The following is a 21,703-nucleotide window of genomic DNA, read 5'->3' on the forward strand; positions in this document are numbered from 1 at the left end:
CTCGTGCATTCTATAAATGTAGGTCTGCCCATGTGTTTAATTCTGATGGACGTGCATTCTCGAGTTTTTACCTAATTTCACCTTTTATCATTGGACGAAATGCTGATTTCCACTAATCGCACACACTTCACTTCAGTCGCAAGTGAAAGAAAAGCCAAACAAAAAAGGCGAGAGTGAGTGTGCCTTTGTGTTGGCCACACTTTCGGCGTCTTATCTTCATCACAAACACCCTATACGACCAGGAATCGCATCAGGATTTTATCACACTAGCAGTGTTGTTGCTGTTGTCACCAGTCACCCACCATCAACACCACAGCTGAAAACAATGCATTAAATATGAGGCATTCGTGGACTCAGGCGAGAGAAAAAAATAGAAGAACAATGGCATAGTGTTTACGAGTGTCAAAATATGAAGTAAAATACCAGAAGCTTTATGTATAAGCTATAGTGGTTCCATATCGGGTGCTTGGAGCAGCTTTTTTTAGTTTTAGTTTTAGATCGATGTCTCAAAAACTGGTGGACTACTTCGAATATGTACAGATGGACAGACGAACACGTCTAAATCGACTAACCTCGTCATGCGTCGTTTATTAATGTTTTAGGGTAGAAAAAGGCATGGGTTACGATTAAATTGTCGATGGTGAGTTCTAAGTTACGCCCAAAGCACTTGTACTTAAACTTTTATTTCGGAACATTGAAAAATAAACACTGATTTTTTATTGTTACATAAACGCGTCCATACATTGAACTAAATTTTCGCTGTCTTGATTTGTTGTTCATCTTTTAGTCACACTTTTAACAAACTAACTGAGAGTTCCAAGCAGATAGATAAATTCCTATGGTCTGATAAAGATCTAAGACAATATATTCTTCAATAGCAGTGACTTTTAAACTGAAATTGGTAGGCAGGCCAATCGGAGAAAATCTGATTAGCCTAAAAATCAGACGGACGGATAAGCCACACTCTCAATATCTCTAGATTCTGTTCGAAAAATATAACGTTGTTATATTACTTTCCCTCCGGAACAAATTTATGATGCACCAAACCACGAATATCGGAAAAAACAATGATTCTCACTTTGATTTTTGAGCGGCTTTGGCGTGGTTTTTTTGCTTTCGACTCATTTTTTCCCCCCAATTCCGATGATTGTTGACTTCTTTACATGCCAAACTCATAAACCCATGTCTCATCGGCAGTTATAATGCACTCCATGAATGTGGGATCGGAATTCGCTCGATCAAGCAGGCTCAAAGAGATCTGTTACGGTACAGGGTATGTTCGGAAAGTAATAGGACTGAGTTGATTTAAAAAAATGTATTTAAGCAATCGTTAAAATTCTTTAAAAACTTTCAAAATAGGCTTCGTAGAACGACGATGTAGCGCTGCCAGAGCGATTTCCAAGCATTGAAGACGTCACGGTAGGCATTCTCCGGAATAGCCTTGAGAGCCGAGGTGCATGCTGTTTGGATCTCCACTGTCGTCTCTAAATGTTTGCCTTTCATCGGCCTTTTCAGGGATCATACTCAAAAATCCTTGACTCATCATTTGTGATTACGTTCTTTAAAAATTGGGAGTCACTTTCACAAATTCACAAATTTTCTTGGCACACTCGCCGCAATTTCTGGTCCTCAGTGAGCAATTTTGGAACCATCTTCAAGTGCTCCGTCACATGTCCACAGATTTTGATAAATTTAACAACTGGGCAATTAAACGAATACTTAGTCGATGGTGTGAGTTCAAAACTTTGCGAAAAACTAAGCGACCTCTTCTTGGCTCTCTAAAAAGGCCTGCGTTAGCCCGCTTGATCATATCAAACGTCTCTGTCGCAGATTTACCGAATTTCGCACAGAATTTAATCGCGTATCTCTGCTCTAAGGAACGCTACATTTCAGGCTTGCGCAACACACAGAAACACGTTCCGCGAAAATGATTGTCATGACTTTCCAGGTGCTTGGAAACAACTAACCAGCCGCTCGTTCGTTAGCTAGGAACGCCTCCTACCGAATCCAGTCGGTGAGCGCACGCTCCGAAGTACAGCCGCGGCGGAAGAAAATCAGTTCAACTACTTTTCGGACAAGCCCTGTACTCTTTTTGAAATAACTTCAGCTTTATCGAGACGAGTTGAGCTAGAACGCATCTCTACCCAAAATATTCACAAAAATATTTCAAACGAACTCGCGATAGATGTTGAGCTCTCTTGCCATCTATCTAACACTTGCCTGACGATTTTCAAACACCATATCCGAAAAAATACTTATTGCACCATTACGTATGTCCATCCAAATTTCATTTGTACTAGCTTCAATAGCAAGGTTAACATTTTAATTCAATTTTATACATATTTCATTTTTATGTCTCTTTGCTCACCATCAACCCACTGTTCACTGCACTAAAGTGGATTGCGTGAATTTCGCCGGTGCTGGTGCCATTGTTGTTTTCTTTGATTAAGTTTTTGACACCAAAGAAAATTAAATGTCCATAAAAAACGACTGGTGCTTCGGCAAACGAAGTACCTTCGAATTAAGCAACTGCCTAACGGTTCAGCGATTTCCAACCAAACTCGCCAAAAACTCCCAAACCCACAAAACAACACATACTCACATACCCTGGCCAGCGAGTTACTAATTTCCCGTTAATGAGCGCAATTTCCCACACCAGCGGTGCGGTGCAGATGTGCTCTCGCAATCGCTTCGAGCGCACATTGGTGGCAAGTGTCATACACCGTCATTAATATTTGGTTTTCAGCCTCCGATTCCTTTAATTTATAAGTGTGTGCTTCGTTGCTGTGGCTGAGTGCTCCATATATCCTTATTATGTATTAGTTTTATTTTCGCTTTTCTTTTCTGAAGATTAATTTGTGCCTGGCGAAGAATTGACATTCGCTGTCAACGCCGTCGTTTCGTAATTCTTTTCTCAGCCGGGATTTGTATCGAGGCGCACATGAGCTCTGTCATGTTCGTGTGTGCTCACCAGCTTTTCTCTTGATTATTTTTCAAAGGTGCCACATATTATATTATTCCATTGTCTGCCTTGAAGCTATTGGGCGGAAAATTGTTATTAATTGTTCTGCCACACATCAAAAGTCGCTTTGACGCACGGCGTACGGCCGTATCGGATTTCAAGTGATGGTGTTAATTATTATATTGCGTTTTCTTTAAGCGAAGTGTTGTATCCATATATACTCTCATATAGTTTGAAAAGAGAGGTTGTATAAACTAAGCTTACTTTTTATTTTTTTATGTTCTCAAAGTTATACGTTAAGTTTGTACAATTTTTGCTAAGATTATCTAATTTCTTATGTTATAAAAAGCTGCCAATGTCAAGTTTGAATTTTGTAGACGATTAGTCTTCTCTGGCGTAGCCAACTTATCTCTTTAATAACATTCCGAATTCCCGTGTTGTCTAGTGTAATGGCAATGGCAGAGTTAAAAATATTTTTTTTCCAAAAATTTCATTATTTCTTTGTTAATAATGTATGTTTGTAACAATAAAAATTTCTAGTAAAATATTTCATTTTTTATAAGAGAAAAAATTGTTGAAAAAGAGCTGTTTTTACCCGAGGAAACCCATGTAATCCCATAAGAAGTGCCATAGTGCCTGCAAACCATACGCGATAATAACATTTTTCTGTATTCAAAGTAATAGGTTTTTGTTGTTATAACGGCAGAAAACATTCCTGAATCGGTTTGAAGAACCCGTTACATTGACCAGACTATTGTGGAAAGGGCTCAATAGAATACTCTCTTTATTCGCCGTCGCAAATGTGATAATTTGGCTTATTTATATACCCTCTAAGACGAATATGAAGTACTTTATAAATTTGCTTCATAAGAAAATTCTCCAAAACATATACGTAGGGTCTATAAGGTTATACCGTGAAAGTAAGGTTAAAATATACATACTTACTTGGTATTATTTGCATACTTGGAGTGACTTAATTGAGAATATTATCGATAAAGAAAATATACTGTTCCTAGCATTAGATATCAATGTAATCTATGATACCTTTTCCTTTACTTTAACTCAATCTAATTTTCAAAACATCGGTCCCAGTATCTAAAATATTATCTATTGTTCGATTCTATTTGAACACCTCGTGGCTTTTATCTTTTTTTATACCCCGAACAGGGCATATTAAGTTTGTCACGAAGTTTGTAACACCCAGAAGAAAGCGTCGGAGACCCTATAAAGTATATATATAAATGATCAATATGTTGAGCTGAGTCGATTTAGCCATGTCCGTCCGTCTGTCTGTCTGTATATATACGAACTAGTCCCTCAGTTTTTAAGATATCGTTCTGAAATTTTGCAAACGTCATTTTCTCTTCAAGAAACTGCTCATTTGTCGGAACTGCCGATATCGGAACACTATAACATATAGCTGAATCAAATACTTGCATGGGACCTCATTTGACGATATATCTTCACAGAATTTGGTATGAGTTATTGTTTATAGAAATAATGTAATATCGGAAGAAATTGTTCAGATCGGCTCACTATAGCATATAGCTGCCATACAAACCGAACGATCGGAATCAAGGGCTTGTATTGAAAACTTTCGCATTTGACGTGGTATCTTCACGAAATTTGACATGGATTACTGCTTAAGATAACAATATAATCTCCGAAAAAATTGTTCAGAACGGATGACTATAGCATATAGCTTCCATATAAACTGGACAAAATCAAGTTATAGTTACTAAAAGAAATGCACCTGTGAAGGGGTATTAGCTTCGGTGCAGCCGAAGTTAACGTTTTTTCTTGTTCCACATAGGGTTCAGTTCAGCGAGTCGCACTTGCCTATACTCATTGGTCTAGTGTCTAGATTAGTTGGCTGATATCACAGTTGCCATGAGTGTCCGTATAAGCGGGAAAAATGTTTTCGGGGTTAGACCTTTAGACCTGTTTTATGTATGTATATATGCTCTCCAAAGAGCCAAAGAGTTTGTTTTCGTGCCTGAAAAAAATAATATAACCCCTTAAGGGGTATTCTGGTCTAGAAGCATGAATTTCAGGTAATTTTTAAAGTGTCGTAAAAAAAAGGCAATTAATATTTTTACTACCATTTTTTATTAGTTATTTTTTAATTTTAGAAGAGTACAGAAAAAAATTAAAAACTAAAAAAAGTAAAAAATTTCAAAACTTATGAGCTGACGAAGTGGGGGTCTCTAAAAATTGCCAGGTGACCATACCCATGATTTCAACCCTCCTAGTTATCTGAAACCAAAAACAAAAAGATTATTAATCTAGAATAATGTCGGAATGGCCGGAACTACGGAAAAGTGGGAAAAATTGTTTTCACAAAACGGCGACTGCCTGAAAAAAAATGTTTTTTTGGATCACTTTTTCAGACTATTTCGAATTTTTTAAAAATAATAAAAATAAAAATTTGGGAATGGGGCTAGTTCCAACCATAGACAAACCTATAAAGAAGACTCTAAAAAAATTTCAAGTAAATCGGTCCAGTAGAACCTGAGAAATCGTGGGTATCGTTCCGAAAAAGTCAGTTTTGAGAAAAACGCGTTTAAAGTTTTGCGTAAAGTCTTTTGTTCGATTAGTTCCGGCCGAACCAGTTTGGATGCTGGGTCAGAAAAATGCCTATATCTCCGAAAATAATTTGAATTTTGAAAAGTCCGCTTGTACACATATTCTTGAATCGTTAAACTTTGAAAATAAAAAAAAAAATCGATTGTTTTAAATTTCTAGACCAGAATACCGCCTTGTACTAAGTGTACAAATTTTGAGAATGCAAACACATGTTTCTAGGAAAACGACTTGTACTTCAAATCAAAAAGCGAGACATATTTCCAAATACAAAATAATAAAATTTTCACTTTGTCAAATATTTACTACATTTTAATACCAAAAATATGCAAAACTATATTCAAATTTTAGATTTCACCCCGCACACGTGCCAACATATCGCACGCAACGAACGCAATAAAAGTGTAAACGGCGGCACATTAGCGGGAATTGGGCGCAAAGTTGAAAATCAATACAATTACAAACACTTATCGAAACTAATAAAAGCGGAAAACAGCAAGCAAATAGATTTCAAGTGCATTATTCAAGCAACATGCGTTTTCAATCATTTTTCCAGCAGCGCCCGAGGCTATAAAAATTCACTGAGGCCTCACGGCGCGCCGGTGCTTATATTTTCTGGGCTTAATATGGGGGCATGCAAGTTTGGTTGGGTGTTGAAAATGAAATAAAAAAGCGCTTATGTGGGACAACGCGAGAATACTCACACCTTTTAAGCAGAATTTATTAAACTCCTACTGCGACATGTTATCCTTTCGCTGCGGGGAGCCCGAGAACACACCCAGCATCACACACACTGTCAAGTACTTAGACAATACTGGGGTATGCAGCGAGGAATCTGCGTTGTTGGTTATTGCATGTTTTGTCAATAGATGTATTTGTTAACGAAATAACGGGAAAATGTGACATATTTTCAAGTGCTGCGCGTCATTACAACAAAATCACAGTTTACGACCCTATAACCCCCGGTAAGGTATTCATATGAAAATAAGTGGAATGCGCAAAAATATATAGAAATCGTCGTGAATGGTTATATAAATTCCAAGTGTGAATAAAATGGAATGACGCTTAAGGAAATGAAAGCATCAATGGCGTATATGGAAATTCTAGCGATGATGATTTAAAGCAAATTAAATGAAAAGTCTTATTCCGTTGTAGAAATTAGTAATCAACCATTCAGCTGCTCATTTCAGGCACACATTCGCGCCCAAATTATCAGCCAACTCATTATTATTCAAATTAATTTCTTTCTATTATGCGCTTTTTTGTCAATTTTAATCCAGCTTATACACGCCTTCACACAAATGAGTGGATGTCACATGACACAGCTTCGACACTCACGCTCACTCATGCTGTCTACTTAACGCAGCGCGTCTTGTAATAACCGAAGGCGCTCCTCATTGGTTACCACCCTAAAATCCGCGTTGTAACCCACAAATCAACAATTTATACCTACATTTGTATATATGTATGTATATGAACATAGGTATATGAGATACTTGCATTTGAATGCCTAAAATTTGATTCCGTTATTTGTAATCATCTCATCACTTTTCAGTTACTTTTAAGCTGTCAATAATTCGTTCAATCTGCTCGCGATTTTTCACAAATGCTACCAAAAATTAAACCAAATGAGGCGAATTGAGTAGAACAAACAATGCCGTGAGCCATAATGAATACAGTAACACGACGATAAGACTATAGATATACTATGTGTATATTAAGGTGGCTAAAAAACATGAATATTTTTTCACTTGGTTAGATTTAGGAAAACAATTTTTAAGAGCATTCAATTTCCTATGAAATCTTTGAAACGATATATTTCTTCAAGCAGTTGGAAGCGGGATATAAGTATAATGGGTGATACATGACCAAGATGACAGATTACGCGTGAGTCGTGTGAAGTTGTCATATTATTTTTGTTCAGTATTGTTTGGTATTTCATCATGGAAAAACTTACGCCAGAACAACGTTTACATATCGTTCAACTCTATTACGAAAATGCACGCTCTGTAAAGAATATGTTTTGTTCGGTTCGCTCAATTTATGGTCAACACAATCGACCTACTGAGCATACTATTCGCAACACCATCACCCATCTTGAGACCCAGCATTTATTATTGGATAATATTCGAGCGAATAGACCACGTTCAGCAAGCTGTGATGAAAATATAGCAACTGTAGCTGAGAAAACCGTGGAGAGTCGATTCGGCGCCGTTCGCAACGACTCGGACTGGCGTCGAGATCTTAAATTGAAAGCGTACATACTACAGCTTGTGGAAGAACTGCAGCAACTTGACCTGCCCAAGCGACATGGTTTCGCGCTTTGGGATCTCGAAAAGTTCCAAAAAGATGCGACGTTTCCGAGCCAAATTTTCTTCAGCGATGAGACCCATTTCTGGCTCAATGGGTATGGAAACAAGCAAAATTGCTGCATTTAAAACGAAAAGCAATCTGAAGAGATTTAAATGCTGAGATTTCATCCAGAAAAAAAACCAGTTTTTGGTGTGGTCAGCGCCGCCATGATAATCGACAATTTGATGCTTGAAATTGAAGCTCGTGATTTTGGCGACGTTTGCTTTCAACAAGACGACGCCACTTTCCACACAGCGCATCAATCAAAGGATTTATTGAGATAACATTTCGGTGGGCAGATAATTTCACGTTCTGAGTCGGTCGATTGGCCACCAAGATCATGTGATATCACAACGTTAGACTTTTTCCTGTGGGAATATGTTAAGTCTAAAGCATGTCATTCGCCAGTTACCAGTCGAAATGCTCCAACGTGTCATCGAAAATTGGACTCAACGGCTGGACCATCTGAGACGTAGCCACGGCCAACATTTGAAAGAGATCGTGTTCTTTCAAATGATAATAAATATTCTCCATTAAATTTGTAGTTTCTATGTTTATTCTTTAAAAAAGTAGGGAACCTCGCTTTGGATCACCTTCTATATAATACCTGATAATAAGGAAAAAAATAGAAAATTGTAAGGCGGAAGACCTTCCCGTTGCAACTAAGAGCACATACTTGTAAAGATAGTCGTAGGGTGTCTAAGATTCTATATCTGAGAGTAGCAAGCGAAAAAAATATTCGTTTCTTGACCCACCCTAGTGCATATATAAATAAGTAGGTATGCGTAGCAATGTCAAAATTTAACATAATTCTTGCACAACCTGTCAATTTCCCAGGAGGCGTGTGAAACATTGTTACATATATACTAATAATATATTTTTAAAATGATATACAAACATATACACCTACATATTTTCTATGGACGTAGTATACCCTCTAATAACTTTACTTATATCGAACGTGCGTCTTATTAACATTTCATTTGTTTCGTGCCATTTCTTTCTTTAAGTGGGCGTTAACTGTACGTGCTTTAAGGATTTTTTTTGTAAAAACTGTAACGAATTGAGTTGTAGATTACTGGAGGACCGCTGTTCTTATAATAACTCGTTTAATTTCTATGATTTGTCATCCAAAAGACTTCGTCCATTTTCCATCGGGGATTCATATTTAAGTAAGTGGAATCCGAAGACTTCGTTTTATTTTCTTCTTGGGATTCATGTTTAAGAAAGTGAAATCACAATAATTCATAAGCTCAACTACTCAAAAATAACGGTAACGAAAAAATGTATGTAGGTACCTTGAATAAAGTTTCCTCGACTTGAGTAACGTCGACCAAGTTTTGGGTGTCTAGTTCACCGTCGTTTTTCTCCGAAAATGAGAAATCACAACAAGCTTACAGGCTCGATAATTCAAAAATTACGATATATCATAACTAAGTCGAACATTTTGGGTAAAGATTAATTTTTTTCACAGGAAAAACTCTGTTAATCCGTTTTGAATCGTTTCGGTGTTTCGTTATAGCACAGAAGCTATTAAATCTCAATGTAAACCATAAACTCTATTGTTTGGAAAATAGTTGCAAGAATTCAAGGAGAGAGGTTCAAAGACGGATCAATCCCTATTTGGCGATTTTTTGATCTACAAGTAGATTCAATATGTAGAAAACCAAGGGATTGTAAAAAAAACTGTTGCACTGCGCATTATTTAATAAACCTGTCCTTCCTACTTCATTTCCACTTACTTTTTTTATCTGAAAGATGTCCAGAATGATTTTAAACCAAATACACTTATAATGGTCATAACGGGTTTGTGCCTCGTCTGAAGAGAGAATTGTTTCACTCCTCTTAGACGAGGTACAAATCTCATTTTTGAGCACAGACAAACAGACGCGAATATTAACTCGTCTCGACATCCTGATCATTTATATAGTATATGTATATCTATAGTTTAAAAAGTTATAACATTTACTGACTACTTCGAAATTCGCACTAATCTCCAATTTTCTTCTCTCTCTATCTCTCTTGCGTGGTACTTTAAATAAGTTGAATGTAAGTTGAATTTAATTAGTTAAAGCTTTTCCAATCTTCTTGAGCCAACCGGATTCGGTCTGTCCGACGAAGATCACATTATCACAGCGAGGACAAAGAAGAGAACACAGAAATTCATTTTGTGTAAAGTACGCTTAATTGCTGCTGATATTGTACAAAATTTTGAAAAATTTTCTGCGCTTTGAGCGTGTTGTCGTCGCTACTGTATTCAAGCTCTGATTACTAGCCCTCGTTGAGTTTAATAAGCGAGAGAGCACCAAGCACACGATCAATCAAGTGATTTCTTTTTGCGTGTGCCACTGCTGTGAGTCAGCTCCGACGAAACAAAGACATGTATGCTGACTAATATTTCTACACACTTCTTTTTTGAACGGGGATTCTTCATATGCTTTGAGCTAGTATTTTTTGGCTTTGGATATAGGAAATAACTGAGTTTTGGTTACAGAAAGTACTTTTCTATTTTTTATAGCATCGAAAAATCACACATTTTAAGGGAAGCTATTATGTTGTATATAATTAAAATATAAGAAGACGGAAGAACGACTAGCGCCCTGGTTAGACTCGACCGTTAAGCGGTGTCTACGCCAATAAAGAAGAAGAAGAATTAAAAGATAACTCAAACTAGATTACAGGGAGGCACACCGTCAAAACACATTAGGCATGTTTTCGTTCACTGGACTAATAGAAAAAAAATAAGAATTTATATACTCAACTTTAGATTGAACTGAAATACAGACAGACTACGATACATAAAAATAAAAAGTTTGATCTCTTGTTGACATTTCGTAAAAATTTTAAGACAATTGGATAACTACAATCGATGTTATCGATCAAAAAGTGACAGCAGCTTTTGGTCATCGGTCGTAAAATGCAAAGAGCAAATATTAAATTTTGTTTTAAACTTGGGAAAACGTTTATCCCGTAGTAATGTGCATGAGTGGTTTAAGCGATTCCAAGAAGGCCATGAGGACCTCTGTGACGATCAGAAGTCGGTCGTCTTCAGAAGTCAAAAGTAAAGACAATGCTGATTTGTTTTCGCGATTCCGAGGGTATTGTACACCGAGAGTTCGTCCCACCTGGCCAAACGATTAATGCTGTGTTTTACCTTGGTGTTAGGAAGCGTCTTTTGTCACGCATTCGTCCACAATACCGAGAGGCAGGGTCCTGGCGCCTGTTGCACGATAATGCGCCGTGTCATCGGTCGACGCTTGTCACTGATTTTTTGACAAAAAACTCCATATTAACCATTAATCAGTCACCCTACTAACCTGATCTGGCACTCTGTGATTTTTACCTATTTGGAAAACTTCATTTGCCCATGAAAGGACACTGGTTTCAGGACATTTCAGCTATCCAAAAGGCGGCGACCGATATTCTCAAGAGCATTCCGAAAAATGACCTTAAACACTCATTTGAAATGCTAATTGACCAGGCTAAACGCTGTATCGAAGCACAAGGAAACTACTTTGAATAAAAAATATAACTTTTGAAAAATATTAATTTTTTGTTGCTTTTTTTTAACAGTCCTGTTTCTTTTGCGACAGACCTTATTATTTTGATATTCGCTTTATGATCTGCGATCTGTACCAATACTCAAAGGAGAAAGATTCCGATAAATAATTCCAGTGACTAAGGCATTTTGGTGCTATCTTCGGTCAAACAATCACGAACAAGGGAGATGCGACGAATTTCATCCCTAACCCTACAAGGGAACGAAAAAGGTTATGTTATTGAAACTGAGGGCATATCAAGTGTAGTACAAATTTTAAACTACGAAAGCCGAAATTTTGAAAGTACCCTCCAATCATATATAGTATACATTTGACATATTATTCTATGACTTTTTCAGAGCTTATCTTTATTTAACATTTCCGGAATATTGTCGTAGGTTCATTCAATAATTAAAATATGAAATTTGAAAATTTAAAGAAATTCCTGAATTTCATTTCTCATGTATTTTTGGTGGTTGACGAAGACTTTAGCGGGTATATCTAGAGAATTCTTCTCAAACTGAGGCATACATAGAACACTCAAGTGATGTTTTTGTTGAATAACGACTATTGAAATGGCAGTATCTGTTAATGAGTAAATATTAATAGGATCCTAAAAAGTTCAGATTGTGGAGCCAAAATTATATCAAATCGAATAGGGTATATATGTAGTATATTTTAAAATTTTATTCATTATTTATGTATATCATTAATATTAAAAAGACCAATAAAACATTTTTCCTGTATCTTATTAAAAACTATTAAATATTCTAAAGTTATAAATTCTTTGACATTTTCAAAAATGTACTAATTCTACAGAGATTACACAGCCAATGAAAATCTTTCGTTAAAACTAAAAATAATAAAAAACAAATTATTCCTCTTCATTCGAATCTGGATCCAAAGTTTTTAGTATCTTTCCAAGGGCATCAATATTTGTAGCAATTTTATTGATCTTCCCCGCATTTTCATTCACCGCATTAACTACTTGACTCTGAAAAGGCAAACACTTGTAATTAATACCGGAAGATATGAGTGCATTAAGCAAATAACTCACCGTTCCTTCGTTTAGATCGTCCAACCAATCGGCCTGTGTGAATCCCACAGCTGCAATGAGCAAAAAGACAACAAAGATAACCGCGAGTTTTGTATTCATCGTGAATAAAGCGAAGACAACGAGTACGGAGAGTTGAATGATTGACCTCCAGTCAATTCATTGCTTTTATACATTCTACCATAAAAGGGATCGACGCTTACGAGCGCGCTGGCTAAAGAAAAGGGGATTTTTGCACAGATGCTGTTCTAGAGTAGTTTTTAGTGATAAGCAATCGCATGAGCAAGCTGACGGCTAAAAATAATTTCTACACAAGAATGCTTTATATTTTTAGAGAGATCTGTCTGTCGGTACTATAATTGATAGACATACATATGTATGTATGCATGTCATATTTTTTATTGCGGTAGAAAAATCTATTTATTGCGTCATTAATGGAAAAAAATTGTTGAAATAAAAAATATTGAAATTATTAAATTTGTATTAAGCTTTCAGCTAAACATTATTTTAGAAGGGTTGCCACCTATTTAACAGACTTTAATTCAACAAAATTAGCTTGTAAAACTTGAGTTATTATATTATGGAATCAGTTTGAAACTTATTATATTGAACAAAGAATTACATTTGAGAAATTTTTAATGAACATTCATAAGAATAATTTCGATAGGATTGACACAAACTATTGAGAACCCCTTTCATAATTTATTTCTATTTTTTGACAGCAGTCGGATCATTAATTTGTGAATAATATCCTTTTGGGTGAAGCAACTTATGTTATTGTGAAAAAAGTGGATAAAAATGAATTTCGCGTGTTGAAAAAATATTGCTCTTTGAAGGGAACAATAGAGTTGAAGCAAGGATTTGGCTTGATGAAGAGTTTTCGGACATTGCCCCAGGAAAATCAACCATCAAAGATTGGCACGCTAAGTTTAGACGTTGTAAATTGAGCACCGAAGAAGCAGTGGACGCCCAGAAGAGGTTGTTACCGACGAAAAACTTTGTGTTTAAAGCCACAAAATAATTTTTGATGACCGTAACGTGAAGTTGTTCGAGACCTAAAACCTAAAACAACGATGAGTTGATGATTCGGATAAATTTTTAGAGATTTTAAGCATAATAAAACGAATTTTTGTCCCGATAAGTGACAATGGATGAAAAATGGATCCAACATTTCACTTCGAAGCCCAAGCGACAGTATGGCGTGTGTATTTTGTGATGCAAAAAAAAAAAGGAAAATCATCAACAGCGACTTTTACATAGCGTTACTGGACCGTTTAAAGCGTCGAAAAACGAACGCACCATGTGACAGGTCAGTAAAAACGATGGCATTGAGCTTCGAATTGCTTCCGCATACTATTTCTTGTTCTCAGATCTCAAGAGAATGCACGCTGGAAAAAATGTTCGTCGACTGAAAAGGTGATCGACGAAACTGAGGCCTATTATAAAGCAGAGGACTGCAAAAATGATATTGAAAAGTTGAAGAATCGCTATAATCAATGTATCATATTTGAAGGAAACTGCATTGAATAAAAAATTAATTTTGCCAAAAGTCCATATACCTCCTTTGTTTGCATATTCCAAAAAAACGATTTAACTATGGTAGGCAGGGATCTTTTCAATTGATCTGTTATACAAAATTTTATATTTCTATTATTATTAGCAGATACATTTTTAAATATAATATGTAAGATTATTTGTGAACATACACCGCACCGATTTAATATTTTTGAGTAAATTTTTAAGTACTAAGATATTTTTATTTAACCAAATTAACCCAAAGATTGATCATCTAAATATTATATGATGCTGTAAACACATTCCAACAAGCATACATATACAGTAACAAAACAAAGCTTCTGTATTGAGTACTAAGTGAAAGAAATCCCCCACAACGCGCTGATAACGAAAGGTGGCGTTTGATTATATTTCCGCTGACCGCGTGCTGCGTTTGAGTATAAAAACATCGCCGCACTGACGAATGATCATTAAACAATACTCAAACTTTGAAGAAAGCAGAAGTACAACAAGCTTAAAAAATCTAGCACACATACATTAAAATTAAAAAAAAAATTTAACTAAAATGAATTTCAATAAAATTTTCGTTCTCCTGGCTGTCTTCGTTGCCGTCTTTGCTGGACAAACTGAGGCCGGATGGTTGAAAAAGATTGGCAAGAAAATTGTAAGTATCATTTAAATAAAACTTTATGTGTATACATACATAGACGTCTGTATATATCCTATTAATTTTAAATTATTTGTAAAAAATTTCAGGAACGCGTCGGTCAACATACACGAGATGCCACCATCCAGACTATTGCTGTGGCTCAACAGGCCGCCAATGTTGCAGCAACTGTGAAAGGATAAACTCCAGATACAGAAGATCGGAAGTTGCTATCAAAGCATTAATGTACCTTAATTAAGTTTAATATTTATTTATTTAGAAAATAGTAAACGATTTATGGAGATTAAAGTGAAAATACTTGAATAAAAATATTTTTCCAAAAAAATTACATATTTTTAATTTTATTTATATGTATATGTTTTTGTTATGGTATTACGGACAATTAGAACAAGTTCCTTTATCGTGAGATATCTAATATCTACTACTATTAAAACTGACGCTCTAGATATTATTTTAGCAATATAAAAGTGGTTAAGGGGGTATTCCGGTCTAGGATTTTGAAAAAATCGATTCTTTTTTTGCATATTTTGAAAGTTTAGACTTTCAAAAATATGACCTTGGAAGGATTTTTCAAAATTCGACTTGTTTTCGGAGATACAGCCGATTTTGTGACGTGGCGTCCGTGCTCACTAGAATTATCTCCTAAACTTTAAACGCGTTTTTCTCGAAACTACTTTTTCTGAGGTGATTGAGTTGATATCTCAAGTTCTACTGAACCGATTCTTTTGAAATTTGGTATATATCTTCTTTATATAATGCTCTATCGTGTCTGCCTTGGATTTCCAAAAATTTTGATTTGAAGTATTTTCAAAAAATTCGAAAAGGTCCAAAAAATCGGGTAAAAAAAATTTTTTTTTCAAGTCGACGCCATTTTGTTATTTATTTATTAATTTTTTTTTTTTTGAAATGGTCAACCCGATAACGACATCCTTACTAATGAAGAATCGTCTTGTTTGTGTTTTAGATCTATACAAAGGTTGAAATCACGTCAACCAAGACGCACCGTTTTTTTGAAGCCCCCACTCCACCGGCCCGTATCTCGAGTAATTGTGTTTTTTTTTTTGCCATTTTATTTCATATTATTAAAATGTCAATAAAAAACATATAAAAAAATGGATAGTAAAAATGTTTTTCATATTTTTATATCTTAACTTAAAAAATGCCTAAAATTCATGCGTCTAGACCAGAATACCCCCTTAATAGAAATTGCTGTTTTCAGTCAACTCTGAATGATGATAAAAACCAATCATTTTCGGCAAAAATTTGTTGCTTTATATTTAGTAATATGGTATTTTGGTAATAGGTCACAGAGACTAAAGGATCTTTAAATAAAGCTTGGAAACATTGCAACTCATTTTGATCATATGGTATTTATATGTTACGCAGGTGATTCCTAAATCATTTGAATAAAATTACACAGCTTTGACCTTACTTCATAGTGGTAGTTGAGAAGTTGTTTGTATATATATGAATAATCAGAGTGACGATCTGAGTCACTCTAGCCTGTATATGGTATATGCGAACTAATCCAACGATTTTTGAAATATGCACAAATTTTACACAAGTATTTTTCTCCCCAAAAAGCTGTTCATTTGTCAGAACGAGTGATAGCGGACCACAAATACAGAACGATTAAACTCAATTCCTCGTATGGAAAACTTTCTTTTCACAAGGTTTCTTCACGAAATTTGGCATGGATTATTATCTAAGGCAACGGTAGAATATTCCAATCAATTATTCAGAAATAAAAAAAAAATTTAAAAATCGCCTGGTTTTGATAAAATTGATGGTCTTACTGTTAGACACATGCCCCAAAAATGTATCAGACTACTTACTTACATCTACAATGCTATGCTCAGACTCGACCACTATCCAAGTCAATGGAAATGCGCTGAAATAATAATGATTCCAAAACCTAATAAACCGGAGCACTGCCCTTCTTCATACCGTCCAATTAGTTTACTGGCGACCTTCTCTAAGATATTTGAAAAGATATTTTTAAAGAGAATGTTACCTGTTTTAGAGAACCAAAACATATTACCTGAACACCAGTTTGGGTTTAGAAGGGGGCATGGAACTCCTGAGCAATGCCATCGTATTGTTAAAATTATCACGAGTGCTTTCGAATGTAAGCAATACTGCGTAGGGGTCTTTATAGATGTTAAACAAGCATTTGATAAAGTATGGCACCCAGCATTAGTTTATAAAATAAAGAAATGGTTTCCAGCGAATTCAATCGTACGTTCTATGTCAAGGAAAAAGATGCATTTTCTGAGCTTTATTCGATTGACGCTGGAGTTCCCCAAGGGAGCGTCTTGGGCCCCATACTATATACAATATTTACATCTGATCTACCGATCGCTAATGGCTTAGAAGTAGCAACTTATGCTGATGATACGGCATTTATCGCCACCAGTTTTAATCCTAGTGATGCCTCACTTCACTTACAAGAACAAGTTAATATTGTCGAAAAATTGCTAACTAATTGGAAGATAGAAGTAAATACACAGAAATCCAATGTGTCCTCGGAGTGGTCGTGTGAATTTGCTGAACAGCCAGAAGTTACACGAAGGCAAATCAGGCGAATGCGTTGCTTGCGACACGCTATTAGTTGAAAATCTGGCGAAATGATCACGAATAACCAATGAGTATGAGATGGTGCATTATCGCACTTCTTTGTTCAATAAATTCAGACATAGGAAAAAACGAAGAATTCGCTTTTAGAGCCTCACAAAACGACGCGTATCTCAAATACTAATAAATATTTTGACGTGAAATTTACCATAGATGTCATTAACTGTACTACCAACTTACAGAAAAAAAATTTACCGATTCGAAAAACACGCGAAGAATAAATTAAAACTTCACCTTTCAATTTGATCACAGTAATATAACCCTTATTGCTTTAACCCGTGATTTTCAAAATGACATATCAAATTTGGTTTTGCGGCAACAGAAGTTGAACGTGGGATTAAAAAATATGCTTTAACATTCTCAAATAGGGAAAAAGAAAGGGTAATGACACCTGGATAATGAGGAATCACCTAATTCACAGAAAAACAATAGTTATGAGGTGTCGGCAATAATTCGCGTATAATAAACAGATTATTAACATATTTTTGTGTTGCTGAATTGAAGACTAAGAAATAAAGTAACAAATGCAACAAACGAAAGACAGAAATATAATTAAAAGAAATAGCAAAACTACAAAAATTCAGTCATCTACGTAAATATGGGTGCTTGTCACAACTACCCTGCAGGAAAATTGAATCATCAATCTAACGAAATAAACAAAGTCAAGTCTACTTGATAAAATTTGGAAACTAAATCATTTTTGTATAACAAAATATTTATTTTCACACTGTTATGTATTCAACTCAACAAATCTGAAGGAAAAATGTGCGACTGATGTGCTAAGAGCTCCTTTGGGTATTTGAGGTGTTCTGATTTCAAAGTTTCGAGTTTAAAACTTTTCCACCATGTTCAACTATTTTTGTTATTTTAATGCAGCCCTTCACTGCAACACAAATTCCAAGAAAATAGAAAAAGAAATACATATTTACTATCATTTTCGGTTCAAGCAACCAAAATTTTTTTTAATATTTTCCTGCTGGGTCATGTAACAATTTTTTTTTTGGATGCGTTTACATATGAGCATATGAGTAGATTTATATGAGAAGATATCAATGAATGAAAAAGATCTCAAATTTTATACTTAAACTCCTTAACACAAATTTTATTAATACAGGTGATTTTTTATTTCAGAGTATTAAAAATAATATATCGACTTAGTAGTTTTATTCGAGGCTCAAAGTAGTATACAAATTTCATACATCCTTATCCATATTCCACACTCTTTTCTTATGCGATAAATGATAGATTTAAGATTTCCCTAGTAGATTTTAGATGACATTAGGCGCTCTCTAAGAGATAATGGCTGAAAAAAGGGGACTTTTGCACAGACCACATTCTAGAGTTTTAAGTGATAAGAAAGAGCACCGGCTAAAGCGTAAAAATAGAGAGTTTGAGAATAAAATTTCTATGATGCTGCAAATACATACATTCACATACATATGCACGTACATACATATGCACACATACATGTGCACATTCAAGTACACAGAGATTCCCTGTCATAGCAGGAAATCCCCGACAACGCGCTGATAACGAAAGCTGACACTTAATTGTATTTCCGATGTGTTCACGCCGGCTATAAAAACAACGGCAAGCTAGCTAACGATCAATAAACATAATTCGCACGTCAAAGAATAGAGAACTTCTCAACGGCCGTAAAATAAACTCACACTAACAAAATGAACTTCAACAAAATTTTTGTTCTTCTGGCTGTGTTCATTGCCGTCTTCGCCGCACAAACCGAGGCAGGATGGTTGAAAAAGATTGGCAAGAAAATTGTAAGTCTGCAAGAACTACCACAAGCTGAAATATATTTCTCTACTACTTGTTAAAGAACGCAGCATTTATTAATTAAACTCAATTTCTTTCGATAAAATTTCAGGAACGCGTGGGTCAACATACACGAGATGCCACCATACAGACCATCGCTGTGGCGCAACAGGCAGCCAATGTTGCAGCAACTGTAAAAGGATAAACTGAAGATGTGTGGAAGTTGCAACAAAAGCATTTATGTACCTTAATTAAGTTTAATATTTATTTATTTAGATAATTTTGTGACTGAAATACCGAAATAAAGTTGAGAATGAAATCAAGTTTTTCCAAGATTTACATACATACTTTTTTACTTATAATTGTTTTAAGAGATTTATTTATTGAAGGCATTTTTTAATTGGACGAGCCGCCTGATTCTATAATATTTTTCTTTATACTAAGGTAGTCGAGCTTTGTTCAGAAAGTATCGTAAATTCTCTGTTTCTTAAGAATGTGTTTATATACTCATGAATATATATTTTGTCCCCTTCAAAGTAATCAGCGTTTTTCCAATCCTCAAAACACTTAAAAACTTAACAATTTTTCCTCAGATCTGGCCTCTTGTGACTGTTTTTTGTTATCAACACTGTAGAGGTTCATGAAAACGGACGCTACGATTGAGACGATAAAAACTCCAGTGCAGAAGGAGCTAACAAGATCACAAAAATTTTTGTTCTGGCAGATTGCTTTGCGCAAATTAGGCATAACTTGCAGTTAATATTCTTTATTGACCGTACGATTCTTTGGCAAGAACTCATGATGCACAACGTAACTGCAATTGAAGAAAACTCTTAGCAAAACCTTCAAATTCCACCTATCTTGGCGCACTATTTTCTTGGATCATCCGGCAGCTTGGATTGAGAGGGTCGTCGCGACCCTATGAAAGCATTTTCTACACCGATACCTTGAACTAAGGCTGGGTAGCTTCACCATATGCCACAGTCTATATTCGGAATGCGTTCAAGAACTTAATTTTGTTTTACAAACACAATTTTAGACAGATTCTTTGATCCCGTTTTGTAATAAGCAAAAATCGAAGATGAACCAAAGCGCGTCCAAGCAAAACGAAACGTTCAAAATGGCCGACCTTCTCAGCTTAAGTAGAGCATATGAGTCCCAACATAACGCAACAAATTGAATTTAGAAAATCGAATACATGTAGCGATACTTTTTTACGAACCAGGCCAATTGAGTGAAATTGATATTAACCCTATCAACAGATTTTTCGCAAACTCAAGGCCCCTTGTTGGTAAGCGACGCTCTTATTAATCCAACCTTGGATGTTCGTGGCATTGACAACCGACGCGACGTTTCTAGCTGCCCAAGTGGATCACTTGTAACCTCACGAATATCAGCCTGATTACCTAACCTCACCTAGACTAGTTTCGAACCTTCAATCAGCCTACGAATCTAATACAGCATAAGCATGGCAAAAGTATGTACATAATATTCCGACGCATTTATCTGGGAAAAATCAATCTGGGAAAAATCAACTAATAAAAGTAAGCATTATTTATTCCGAATATAGGGCATAAGATAGAATTACACCCTGAACAGGTGATATTAAGTTTGCCACCCAGAAGGAACTGACATGACTGGCTAAGTGGAGTTAGGTCTGTTCGTCGGTCAGTCTGTCTGTATATACGCGAACTAGTCCCTTAGTTTTTCAGATATCGTTCTGAAATTTCCCTTTTTTCCCGTAAAAATCAGCTATTTTGTCGGAACCGCGGTTATCCGACGACTATAGCATATAGCTGCCATACAAATTGATCGATCAAAATCAAAGTAATGATTCATTGGGACACTTAACACCCTGAAGAAACCATATGAATAATGGAATTTGCTATGCCATAGGAATAGATGTTATCAATGCTAAATACTTTTCTTTAAAACATCGACAGGATATTAGTCATCCTGTGATATAAATGGAATTATATATGTAAATGCATTGAAATAATATCGAATATTGGATATTCTCGCGAAAAACCATAAAATATATTTGGTATCCTAAAATTGTATAAAGAAATACTCATTTGGTCATAAATGATACAAATTAATTTCCCAGACCTTAAAGATACTGATTTTTCAAACTTCCTTTGGGATACCACTCATCTCAGTAATATTTTAAATAGTCTACAATTTGAAGATATGTGGGCCGTAGTGCAATGGTTAGACATTTGCTGTCCTACTCAGGATGACCTAGATTTGAACTCCATTTTACTTTTGTAAATTACATTTATATACTGTGGGCAAAAAATAGTAAGACTTTTTAATTTAAATTTCGCGTGAAAACACAAAAAATTTGGCACTAGCAAGTATGATAATAAAAAATAGTCAGTCCGCGTATTTTTTCCCCATTTGAATTTTAGCTTAGACGATAGAGTGGTAATATATTTAGGAAACTAATTAATGTATGAGGTGTTCCTCAATTCAAAGACATTAATAATACGAAAAAATTTAATTTTGTATATACATAGATATATACATACATATGCATACTTATATGACCATAAATTTGTGAGCTTACTAGACTTATAATTCTTGAGATATGTATGTATGAGTACTACTTATCATGTTTGTCAGCA

At 35.3% G+C, this 21,703-nt stretch overlaps 3 protein-coding genes and 1 long non-coding RNA gene across 4 annotated transcripts in view; 3 read left to right on the forward strand and 1 right to left on the reverse strand.

The window, feature by feature from the left end:
• Positions 1–21,703, forward strand: part of LOC126750859 (cecropin-1-like) — a 479,399-nt gene that overhangs the window by 424,453 nt on the left and 33,243 nt on the right. The gene's annotated exons all lie outside the window — the stretch shown is intronic.
• LOC126750876 (uncharacterized) lies at positions 12,106–12,719 on the reverse strand. The gene is made up of 2 exons (XR_007665827.1): positions 12,494–12,719; positions 12,106–12,430 (listed from the first exon to the last, which is right to left on the reverse strand). It is a non-coding gene; the product is annotated as an uncharacterized LOC126750876 (long non-coding RNA).
• LOC126750861 (cecropin-1) lies at positions 14,469–15,000 on the forward strand. The gene is made up of 2 exons (XM_050460628.1): positions 14,469–14,669; positions 14,762–15,000. Exons 1-2 carry the CDS (start codon positions 14,571–14,573, stop codon positions 14,852–14,854), a joined length of 192 nt encoding a protein of 63 aa, XP_050316585.1. The 5' UTR covers positions 14,469–14,570; the 3' UTR covers positions 14,855–15,000.
• Positions 18,931–19,415, forward strand: LOC126750862 (cecropin-1-like). Its single transcript, XM_050460629.1, has 2 exons — positions 18,931–19,084; positions 19,189–19,415. Exons 1-2 carry the CDS (start codon positions 18,986–18,988, stop codon positions 19,279–19,281), a joined length of 192 nt encoding a protein of 63 aa, XP_050316586.1. The 5' UTR covers positions 18,931–18,985; the 3' UTR covers positions 19,282–19,415.

The sequence above is a fragment of the Bactrocera neohumeralis genome, chromosome 2 (genome assembly GCF_024586455.1).
Source record: "Bactrocera neohumeralis isolate Rockhampton chromosome 2, APGP_CSIRO_Bneo_wtdbg2-racon-allhic-juicebox.fasta_v2, whole genome shotgun sequence".
In the NCBI taxonomy this organism is placed as follows: domain Eukaryota; kingdom Metazoa; phylum Arthropoda; class Insecta; order Diptera; family Tephritidae; genus Bactrocera; species Bactrocera neohumeralis.

What these genes read in the sequence shown, in the direction of transcription:
- LOC126750862 (XM_050460629.1), top strand. Translation starts at nt 18,986, where the DNA reads ATGAACTTCAACAAAATTTTTGTTCTTCTGGCTGTGTTCATTGCCGTC. An exon ending in AAAAGATTGGCAAGAAAATT is followed by an intron (nt 19,085 to 19,188) that starts GTAAGTCTGCAA and finishes ATAAAATTTCAG; the next exon opens with GAACGCGTGGGTCAACATAC.
- LOC126750861 (XM_050460628.1), top strand. Translation starts at nt 14,571, where the DNA reads ATGAATTTCAATAAAATTTTCGTTCTCCTGGCTGTCTTCGTTGCCGTC. An exon ending in AAAAGATTGGCAAGAAAATT is followed by an intron (nt 14,670 to 14,761) that starts GTAAGTATCATT and finishes AAAAAATTTCAG; the next exon opens with GAACGCGTCGGTCAACATAC.